At 36.5% G+C, this 12,056-nt stretch overlaps 1 protein-coding gene across 3 annotated transcripts in view; it reads right to left on the bottom strand.

Moving 5' to 3' along the window:
* SHANK2 (SH3 and multiple ankyrin repeat domains 2) overlaps positions 1–12,056 on the bottom strand; it is a 326,771-nt gene that overhangs the window by 251,519 nt on the left and 63,196 nt on the right. For 2 of the 3 annotated variants that reach the window (XM_087742627.1, XM_087742637.1), the window contains exon 11: positions 1,374–1,424. The exons of the other annotated variant lie outside the window; for it this stretch is intronic. In XM_087742627.1, the coding sequence (XP_087598753.1) occupies positions 1,374–1,424 (51 nt within the window). The remainder of the gene's footprint in view (positions 1–1,373; positions 1,425–12,056) is intronic. 3 annotated transcript variants of the gene reach the window in all.

Here is a 12,056-nt window from a genome sequence, read left to right as displayed (position 1 = left end):
AGCTCATATATTCTACAACCATTCTCCTACTTTGCAGAGTCCCTGGAATTCTGCATGGCTCGTGCAGACACCTTGCAAATCTCAGGACCATTGTCTCAAGTAAATTCTGAAGTCAGGATGTTGAAAAGGACCTCTATGCCCAAATTCTGTTGGCTTTGAATAAAAATAAAGCAACTATTTTTTTAGTACTTAAAAAAATTCCAGTCTACATTGTTCAATGAAATTTGGAGTCTTCCTATTAACAACTGAATTGTAAACCACATTAAAATACCAATATACTGACATAAAGTAACATGTCGATACACATTAAGGAATAACCATTCTCTTAAAAGAACCTGTATAAAAAACCCTATCTGTATTCATAGAAATATTTATACATAATTAGTATCCTATTTATTACACATGAAAAATCTTAAAATCAATGTGTTTTAAGGTTTTCACAAAAAAACACAGTGCATCAGAATTAAATGGATGACACTTTATAGTGGATGGAAGAGAGGTAGACCGAGAACTATTCATGGGGGACTACCCCACTTATTGCAATGAACATGTTAATCTGTAGTTATATAGTTGAAAAAAAAATAATCTTAATGCATATTAGTCTCTCTTTTGATCTATTGTTCTGACAGCTTATATTTTTAAATTGCTAATTTGGCCCATACCATAAAACATTTCTTTTTGATGCAGAAGTTTTCTAACCAAAGCTGTCCTTTTCCTGCTGCACATTTACTCTCCTAGGAAAAAGGTAGGTAGGACCATGTAGAGCAGGCTCCCTGTATACAGAATTCTTGCTGAAATGTCATCGGCAAGACGACTGTGAGATCAGGTGCAGAACTGCATTATTTTCCTTCGACAACATAAAAACCCAGTACTCCTTACAGTGACACCACTCTTAAAGTAAGAGTGCTACTCTCAAACATCTCGAGAAAATACAGCCGCCTAGCATTCAGTTCGACATACTGACTGGCATAATACAGCGTTTAATCACTACTTCAGATGTATGACTTCATATATATGGACATAGTATAAAACATATTAAGAAGAGATTATTCTATCAGTCACAATGAATAGCATCTTACACTGAAAACACCTTCTCTGTTCCATCCATCTTTTCAATGTTCTGAGGCCCACATGTGGAGTTCAGAGTTCATTTGGAGCCCAAAATCTTTAAGAGACCCTCTTTATCTACCACCAACTGAAACAAGCTCAAGCCAGCAGAATATGGGTCTGTGAAGCCTTTCCTTATGGGAAAGCTATGCTCCTAAAATACCTCTGTGTTTCGTTGATCTTCCTTCACCAGGAATAAAAGCACCAAAATCAGACCTTTCTACTATTGCCCCCAAACAGAAAAATTACCATGGTTTAACCCTTACCTGCCAGCAACAGATTCCAGGGACTTCTACTTGGATATGGAAAGCAGGATCCTTTATGAAGGGCAAGGAACGAAGGCAACATCAAAAAGAAGTTAGGTGTCAGAATTTGATTTTACGTGGAAAATTTGAAAGCAGAACTTTATGTAAGCGAAGCTCTTCTGATGGCATGATTTGAAAATGGAAAAGTGAGCAAAATAAACATCTAGAGGAGATGAGGAAGCAAACTCTAGTTTCTCCTAGTTCCTCCTACTCTGCCGTCCCTGCCACTTTGCACATGAAATGAGGAAATGAAAATGAGGCAATGGAAGGTACTGAAGAATGTTAAACATGATTAAGGATGGCAGAGGAAGGTGACACAGGGTTTGAAAGACTGGAATATCTTAGCGATACACCTGGAACAATGGGAAAGACTGCTTTAACTGCAGCATTTGGAATTACATGTGTGAAAGTCAGGGACCGCTTTCTGTAGCGGTGGACCAGACACCAACAGCATCCCCCACCCTGCCCTGGTAGCACTGGAATAGCAGAATCACCATCACAAAAAGATCACTCATCTTTCTGGAAAACAGCTTTTACAGCATGTTTTGTAATTATTTCAAATTTAAATCACATCTTCTCAAAATATTTTTTCTCTTTTTCCTCTCTATTATTCTTTGGTTATATTTTGAGAATTCATATTGTACAACCCAATACTAGTAAAAAACTAACTCTTCTAAGAATGTGCATTTCTGCCAAATATTTTCTCTGCAATTTTCAGCATCTCTACATCAAATACTATAAAAAGTCCACAAAATATTCATAGGACTGTTTTTTAATATTTATGGAATTCTGTTATCATAGCTATCAATCTGTATCTGCTTTTTAAACATTTGCACACCTCTGTGCCTTGTTTACTACACCTCTACAATTTCACACGCTTTCAATCTTTTATCTTCCGAAGTGTCAGACTAAGTTTCGTTTAAAAGCATTATTTTACAATATACTTATCTACAGCTTATGTCTGGATGTCTGTAAAGTCAAGGGACACTGCTACATTTGGGGCGTTTGGAAGAGTTGTATTTTATAAGACCGTTTTGTTCAGCAGCATGATTCCATATTTTAGGAAGTTCTTTCTAACCACACTCCCACGGGACTCTCAAATCAAACACCATTTTCCAAAGTATTTGATATGCCAGATACATCCGTGGAAGTTGTTACATTTCACATTTGACCATTCCAATTAAATATTTTGTTTAGAATGGCCCATGACATAAGTTTCAGAGTTTTGATATTTTAGGGATCAAATTATGATCTTGAATAGATGCCCCATAATTATAAGCCTAACCACAAGCAAACAAGAACAATGGTTGTGCTTTAATTTTTTAGCATTCTGGAATATAAAAGGATATTTTCTAATAGGCTGAAAAAGTAGAAAAGATCTGCCTACCCTAGGGACTGAAGCAGGTGTACATTAAGATACTCAAATGCCCCTTAGTAAATTAATAAGGGAAAAAAATGAAAAGGTTTTCCTACTAAGTGGATCATGGGTGGGTTTAAGTGTTGCTTCAATTATTACAGCATTCAGTGTGTTTAGATCTACCTATATGAAACATTGCACATATTATACACAAGAATTGCATGTATCTGTGCCTCAAGGTTGCTTGTGCAGGATAGGATACTGCAATTATCCCTTGGGCACATACTAAAGAGTAAGAAGGAGGTGCAAGAAGGAATCAGTGCTCTGAGTCGGTAAAACAAATTAACCTTAGCGGCAGAAAAACAAAAAACCCCCTGTTTCTGATAGTTTTCGGGAAGCTTAAGCAGCAGGTACGACAATGTAACACTGAAATCTTGAAGGGGAGTCCCAAGGAAAATAAGCTCGCAATGGAAAATTGGCAACTGACTTTTTCATTGTAATAATAGGTATTCAAACGGAAAAGGAGAGAAAAAGCAAACATTGCCAATATTTTGGCATTTGTAGGAGTTATCCAAAAAAAGCATATCTGGGTTCTCTACAGCTTTAACCTGAGAAAAAAAATGCACATTAATGCTGCAAAGGAGCTGACACTTTTCATCTGCAGCCCACTCAGCCAAGGAACATCCACTTATATACCCTCATGCATTATTCACCAGGAAAAGTGAAATAATCTACCAGTGGTTAAGCAGCTCAGAATCAAATGCAAATCAAGGGAAAGCAGTTAAGAATGAGGATCATTCACAACCTGCTCTGAACTCCTGACACTCCTCCACGCCGCAAGCCCGGAGGCTCCTGCAGGAGCCGCACAAATCGCTACAACCCCAATCCCGGCGGCTGCAGGGGTTTGGTGCAGCTTAGCCTGACAACTGGCCTGTTTCTGTAGTGATGGCGAAAGCACTGACCTGTGCCCACGCTTGGAAAAGGAACTTGCTTTATTTGTATTCAAGGAGATTCTCACTGCCTGTCATTAAAGGTGGGTTCTTTGGCACACACCTGCGGAAGACTGACTTTAATTATTAAGAGGCTGTGTTTACTGTAGCACTGACTACAATTATATTCACGCTTTATCCGACTATGGAATTTCAGACATACAATAGTCAAGAAGAAAAACAAATTTAAAGTTATGTAAAAAATTTTTCCAATGAGGGAAGAAGTTATTGCTGTCACCATCTTCATTTTTAATAGTAAGATTCCATGGGAATTACCTTAGACCATGATTTATAACAATTATTTTATTATCTTTAGGAGTATACAACAGTAAACATTAAGATCAGGAACAATAAATTAACTTTTAAATCACAGTGAGAAACTAAAAGCCCAGTTAGCCGTTAAGAAGTTATACACCATTGCTTACAAGCTAATGTGAACAGTAGAGGCATGCATAATTTTTGCAGTTTATACAAATTACCCTGGACAAATTTTCCATGAAATCTACATAATCCTTATATTATGAAGTATTTCCATGTGTCTGAATTTGTTATCATTGATGCATACTCCAGCAGTTGTAAACCCCATTCATTAATGTTCATTATCAGAATTTAATAGCTTTAACCCTTCTGGTTTTAAGGACAATCATTATGCTGTTCGTAACTGGGCAGTGCAGTTTTTCCCCACAGATTGTACACAGCAAAATAGTTTTCAATTTAATGGAAACTGATGATTATTTTTCAGACAAGACATTTTCAAGGAAAAAAAAGTTAGATTTAATCAACTAGTTAGTTATTTCAACAATTGGTTGAACTCAAAAATTCTGTTAGCAACCCTAGACCTAATCTCATAAAATTACAGAATGACAAATTACAACAGAAAACATTCTTGTCATAACTGTAAAATTAGAAAGTGTAAAATAATGAATAAAAAAAAATTAAATATGCCTCACTCTGGGCAGCAAAAAAACCTTCATTTTTGTAATCCTTTCAGATATATATTTGACTGTCAGAAAGCCTAAGACAAAAAAAAATATCCTAAATGTCAGATATTCCAGGTACAATGAGGAAAATATGCTGTTAACAAAGAAGAAAAATCAGACCAATAATCACCTCCACCTAGAATTAAGACGAAATATTGTTTCAGTAAGAATTTGGCTAGTATCCTAGGATATTCACACACTTTTTAAATGGTTGGAAACACTGCTGACATAAAACACTATACTAGCAGCTCATTTTCCTCTAGTTCAATTGTATTTCCCTTCACGGATTTTCAGTTAAATTTGCTCTATTAGGTCTGCTGGACTAACATCTGGAGCGTGACAACTACACTGTTGTAGAGATTGTGTAGTGACAACACACCGCTCAGTCAAGGGAAACAGGACCCCAGGTCAGACTAGAATAGGGTTAGGCTCTCACTTTATGGAAATTACCAAGACATTTTTAATGCTCAGATAATCCAAACAAAAACTCTACTTTCATGGTGGCTTCTTGAAGATTTCCACAGAGAGATCTATACTTTCGCCTAGGAAGACCAAGCACAAACACATTCTCAAAGAATGTTAACCTCTGATTCTCAGGATCCTAGGTACTTCAAACACGATGCTTTCACTATAAAGCTATATTAAGTTTTCCACAGACTGTTTGGAGGCATTTCTTTGTCAAAAATAACCCCTAAATTTAAGATCAACTGAAATTTAAAAAAATCCTTTACAGTAAGTTATGTTAGGTCACTAGCACATTGTACGCACACACTCAAGATCCTGAATTAAACCAATTATTCTTTAGGTTGAAGAACTGAAATCTCCTATGCTTCTATTGCTGATCCAAGATACAAAGCAGTAGCATTCTAGAAAAAGGAGATTAAATATGCACCCAAATATTTTGTGAAATACTTCAGAACTGGCATCTCTTTTCACATATAAACTATACTGACCTTATCCCAAATCCGTAGTTGTTAAAAGAGAAAATCTTGAGTATCATTAAACATAGAGATCTGATTTTGATTTCAAGCTTCTTTTGGGTCAGTGCTAAGTGCACTGATTTTTCTACATGTCTGCAGGGGAAAAAAAAAGGTAGGCCCTAATGGCTTTATTTTATACATGTGTAAATCTTGACTCCGGTTATGTGTGTGTGTGCGTGCAGTTTTATGCAATTAAAAGATGTTCAGCTTTGCAGAAAATATTCTTTATCTAATGATAAAAGAAGTTTAACTACTGATCTGGATTTTATCATTTTACACACATCTATTAAAATCTTGCCACATCAGAAGCAACCCATAAAATGTTATTTAACACAGAAATATGAAAGCTATTTGAAAAGGACACCCTGTAGCTTTTATGAGATTAATACAAATGTAACGGCTCTATCATGAAACAAAAATGGTCAGAGTATATATGTGAGTTGTCATGACTAAAACCCATTTCTTGTACTTCTACATCTACAGATCGGTATAAGGAAGTTAAGTCATAGATTGATATTTATTTGATAATGATCTCTAATAAGTCCATCTGTGTACTAGCCTGACATCCCATGAAACTAATTCTGGACTTGAACACTTCACCTCTTTAAATAGCTCTGCTCACTGTAATGACTTAGTAAAATGCTGATCTTGGGTGACAAGGGCTCACATATGAGTTAAGAAACATACCTTATTTTACCACTCATGTTCACTGACGGTCAAATGACTCGATCCTACACCAGTGCCACCCAGTATCATCATGCCTTGCTTACCCAGTCCCTTACAGGCGCCTCTCATGTAGCAGAGATGACTTTGGCATTCCCAGAGTCAATTCTCAGGAGTATTTACCAAGAAAAAAAAAAAGGAAAAACTTGCCAAAATTCTGAGACTTCTTTAACATGATATGATACTTGGCTGACTTTTCCTTATTGCCTGGAAGCAATTCAACCAGAATCGAGAATTTAATCCTCCACAACATGTATTTTAATGACTCACTGTTTTCCTATTTCTTTCTAGTTTCCACAAAGCTTAATGGACTTGAGCATGATTATTAAAACACTGCAAACAAAAAAACCCTTTTCTTTTCTCAAAAAAAAAAAAAAAAAAGAAGTATATGACAAAAACAATTTCACTGTAACCAGTAAAGGACATTCTAAAATTAGAGCCTGTTGTGTTAGGGATGGTAGCAAAGTGTCTAAGCCATATGCTGGTGTAATCTATAAAAGCTAGATACAAAGCTTATGTCACTGTAACTTACTGTTTCAGAAACCAGCATAACTGCTATTGTACATGAACCCAGTATTAATCAAATAATTTTAGATTTTAATTTGCATATAGCACTGGATCAGTACAAACATTTGGATATCAGAAGTACATTACAGTTTTATCTTCGTAGGTCAAGAACCTGCTGTTACCAAATACTAAATATAACTAAATGGGGAATCTTTGGTTTTAGACAACGCTTTACTCCCAACTTACTCCAATTTTTCACTTAGACAGAAGATGCAACTCAGAAGAGAAGCAGATTTTTTTTAATCTGCATAGATATTTTTCAGATTGCATAAGACACGGTTCACCAGCTGCCAGAAACAGACTTAATAGATTTTGTCTTTTTACTTCTCCAAAAGGAAACTTGAACACACCCTAAGATAAGGCACTAGCCTAAATCCGTAATAATTTATGTGGATTTTATCCAGATTTACACTTCTTTAATGCAGAACACGATTTGTCACTTGCATAACAGAGTTTAGACACCAGAAAAACTTCCCCCATCAATTGAACAATTTCCCTCATCAGCTGGCACAGAATGAACTGCAACTGATTATTTAGACATAGCCACGGGTGGAAAACAGAAACACTAACTGTTTTGCAAAGAGGAAAGTACGCAGGGCACAGTAATTCCTGGGTACCTACAGCAGGCGCGGTGGTCATTTCCAGCCCGCGGGATGCTCTACCACAGTGTTCAAAAGGAAGCGCCGTCACCATAGCGACCAGAGCATCACCCTGCGCAGGGACCCTGTTCTCTGAACCACTGGCAACACCCCAGACTTAATAACAGATGCTCCATTCTTTTAACTTCTAATTATTTGCAGCAAAGAAGCAGATCCGTCAAAAAGGGGGAAACCCTAGACTATCTTTTGGATAATTTTTAGAAATAAGAACATGAAAGTCAATCAATGAACAAATCCCAGATTCTCTTTGGGAATGACATATAATTAAGTCCACCATACGATCAAAAATTTCTTAGTGAGTACTACTCCCTCCAAATCTCTGGACATGCCAAAGATTACACTTAATTGCATAAAATTTCTGCCAATAAATAACTTTTGAAATGTACTCTCTAAGATAATAACCTGCACTCCACAGAAGGATGAGAAGCACTGTTAATCCACAGGGATTTTGACTCAACTACATCTTCTCTTACTTAAGCTCCCTACAGCCCAGTCAGTTGTCCAGTTTTAAGGCAGGGGACCACTGGGTTTAAGCACACACCCCCAGTAGATCGTATGGCTCCTCCTCTGGGGAGAAAGAGCCATCATGTTCCTCAGCATCTCCTCACTTTCTGCAGATAACTGCTTGATACTGAATGCTAAATAAGAATGCCCTGGAACACCCATGGGTGAGGGAGAACATTTCTGAGCCACTGGTACTTGAGAGTCCTTTCTTCAAAAACCTAAAAGCATTTTTCATAGAATTATCTGGAAATAGTCAATTGACTGATGGAATATAGCTAACAAAATGTACTATTACACTTTTTATTTTATTTGGTTTTATATGCATCATCTACTGCCTTGATTTTTAATTCCATGCCCTCTCAGAAATGGAAACTCACAGATATATCCTCCCCTTCATTTTCCTGTAATAATATCATAGCAGTTTTCCCTGGCTATTCACAATCTCTTTGTTCCCTTCACAGCTTTTCCTAGTCATAGAATGAAGAAATATGTAAAAATAGGCCACAAGAAACTAGACACACTTGATCTGCATAGCAAAAATAGAGCTCTTTAGCACCTGGCATTCTCAAGAGTGTTAATGAAGCCGACAAGATAAGCCATGCTTTGACCCAAAATAAAAAGCTTAGCCCTCAAAAGAAGGGTAAAGATAAATTTGAACTAACGCAAATATTTCCGTGGACTCATGGCCTCTTTTGATTTCTCGCAAGGTGTGACCCCAGGTATCTGGACAATGCTACGTCGACAAGCAGGAGGGATTGGGTTTCTTTTTGAAGGCAAAGACAGTGAGCTGGGATCAGGCTGCACAGCATGAGATACAGCACATGTCTCTGTGGGATGGGGGCACGGGGACTCTCGTCTCTGCAGGACCATTCACATAGGTGGCACATGCAGGAAGAAGACAAGTAACGCACATGAAAACATAAATTTTAGTCCGCTAAAATTTCCTGAGGTCAAGATACACATGTACCATGGTGGCTGCAATCCCAGAAATGCTAGAAGTACTAGTCACTGGGTGTGAGTTCAAAAAAAAAAAGGAAAGAGAGACTCAAAGGGCAAACCAGCAAGCTGACAGTCTGCACTTGGAAGGCTTTTTTCAGGAGCAACAAATAATTTCTTCAGGATAAATAAACGATTTATGTTAAATTATAGATTTGATAAGGGACATTTAAAACTGAAAACACATCACAGAATTTATGTTAAATTTTGCTATCTCAGATGTTCCAAAGAGATGTAAGAGGCAGTTTCCCAAGTAAGAAATGCTATAATACAAAAGATTATATATAGAGAACGGAAATGTATCAAGTAGTGGGTTTTTTTTGTAAGAGAATACTTTAGGAGGAGGAATAAAATCTGGGTTTTTTATTTCTGTAGTTTCCTTATTTCTGAAAGCCAAACAGCTAGGATGGTATCTTTACTAGGGTACTGAAGTCCTAGTCTACTGGAGTTAGTAGAAATATATAATTAACAGAAACCCAGAGATACTCCTACACACATACAAATAATACAGTCTCAATGTTCTAAATCTTCCTGCTTCTTCAGTTCAATAAATCTTTTGTTGTTTTTATTCAGCATGGATTTCACCCAATTATAGCCACTCTGCTGGATAATATTGACTCTGCAACCTCTTCTGAATCAAGACGCTATCATAATTCTGTCTTTTATGAAAAATTCTGAACAATTTCAGCAACATTACATATAAAACAGAGCAGAAACCAGTCTTTTGACTTCAAAACCTGCATATGAAATTATCAAGTCACATATAGAAAGGATAAGGGAAAAAAAAATAAAAACAGAATAGAGATTCACTTAGAAGACAATCTTGTTGCGCACCAATAGGATTCCCAGGCGTATAAACTACGCTGCCCTGGGCAGGCTGTAGGAGACTGGCGTGCATGGCCCAGTCTGGTACTTGCAACTGTCCAGGTGGAGGATGTTCATCCATGTATCAGGGAATGAGCAGAGAGAGATGCCCCAGAGAAAGAGGTGCAAAACAATAAGCTCATTCCATAACCGGTTTATATATTAGTATTTATATCTATAGTTACACCCAAATACAAAAATAGGTTTAGGCTGGCTAGTAAATAAAACTTTGTCTAATTGGTTAACTTGGAAATTGAAGAAATGAAAATCGTCATCCCTTAACAACAGGTGCCATCCATAAATTCTGTCTTACATTACTATGTTTAGAAATCATTTACATTTTCAACTATTCCTGAAAACACACAAAGCCAGATAACTCCAAAGTAATTATTTCTCCGATACCCTTAAAAACCAGTTACTCTAACAGCCAGATAACTCCAAAGTAATTATTTCTCCGATACCCTTAAAAACCAGTTACTCTAACAAACAACATATACATCCTTTAGGACCACCACTTGCGACTGGAGAGAACCACAGAAGCCAGTAAACAAGATATCCTTCTGATTCAGCTGCCCTCAGAACTGCAAAATACAGAAAAATAGTCTAAAACTTTTTTTTGTCAATGAAGTGGACATCTGGCAATGAAACAAAAGAGGGAAAAGAAAAATCTCCAAACACCAGCTCATTAAAATAGAGATGGAATGACAGAAAAGGTTCAAGTAGTTTCAATGGCCTTGGACTTTCTGGGAACTCTGTCCAAGATCCTAAAGAGATCTGATTTAAATACTCGGGAAGGGTTTAATCTGAAGATATCTTCCACAGCGTGACAAAACCTTGACTGCAAAAAGATACAGCTTATCCTGAACTCCAAGGGAAAGACTGTCAACTCCGGCATAGCCCAGGAGATTGAGATATAAATGGAGTAACAGCAACAGCGTGAAATATTGTGAACAGTGTGAAATACAGTGTGAAATATTACACTCATTACAAAGCAGTATGCTTCAAAGCCTATCCCTTTATCAAGCCTCATCTATAATTTGACAACAAATGGTCTTCTACGAGGATACTATTTCCTTTTAAAGAGACTGCATATTACCAGATCAATTTTCATGAAAATTCTGACATTAATACCTTGTTATGAAAATCAGACTATTCATAAGATATTAAAACAAATTTTTTCAGTGAAGCCTCGGTTCTTAAGGTAAATTGCCAAACTATTGTATTTTGAATGGAAAACATAACATCAACTTAATTTTCATAAATAATCTAGTTTGGAAGAAAACCAGTATGTTTAGCTGTTAAAATGATATAAATATAAATTTAGCATACTAGAAAGAGGAGTTCCAAGTAAGGCAGTCACTGAAGTGTAATAAAGCTGTTCAAAAGGGAGGATATCAGCTATTACTAAAAAGCACAATTTTAAAAGGTTATTTGAACCGATCTAAAGGAAAAAAATTATCCTTGCAATCACTAAGCTGATACAAATGCTTAGTTTTATATTCATACAAAGTTTTTTATTCAGACATATACTTGTTTTATATGATCGGCAATGTAATCAAGTTGCTTCTGTATTTGGAAGGCTATCCTCATGGAAATCCAATTAGTCCATGGAAGATGTTCCTTTCCGCAACTGGGAGTTACATTGAACCTAATTATTTTCAATAATGCAACGATTAAGATATACACTGGCACATAAAAATCCACATATTCAGAAGTTACAAATCCACCCCCCTTGTGCCATTAGTCTTAACTTTGTAGTCTACTGGTAGCCTAATCATATAAAGGAAATTATTGGGTGCATAAAAAGGCTTGTGATGAAGTGCTCAGCATAAGGACCTACATTACATCGAGAGTTTCTTTTTTTTCCCCTTCCCCTCCCTTTTTTTTTTTTTTTTAGTCCATCTCTGTATTTACTTTGGAAAACGCAGGAATTTTCTTCAGGAAGCATTTCTGTCTATTCTTTTCAATCTCTATTTTGCCTTTTTTTTTTTTTTAACTCTAGCATTTATTTCATGCTCTTTCATC

Source organism: Nipponia nippon, unplaced genomic scaffold, assembly GCF_047370975.1.
Source record: "Nipponia nippon isolate SJK-2023a ecotype South Korea unplaced genomic scaffold, ASM4737097v1 scaffold_10, whole genome shotgun sequence".
Lineage (NCBI taxonomy): Eukaryota > Metazoa > Chordata > Aves > Pelecaniformes > Threskiornithidae > Nipponia > Nipponia nippon.
This window is presented reverse-complemented; position numbering and strand designations above follow the sequence as displayed.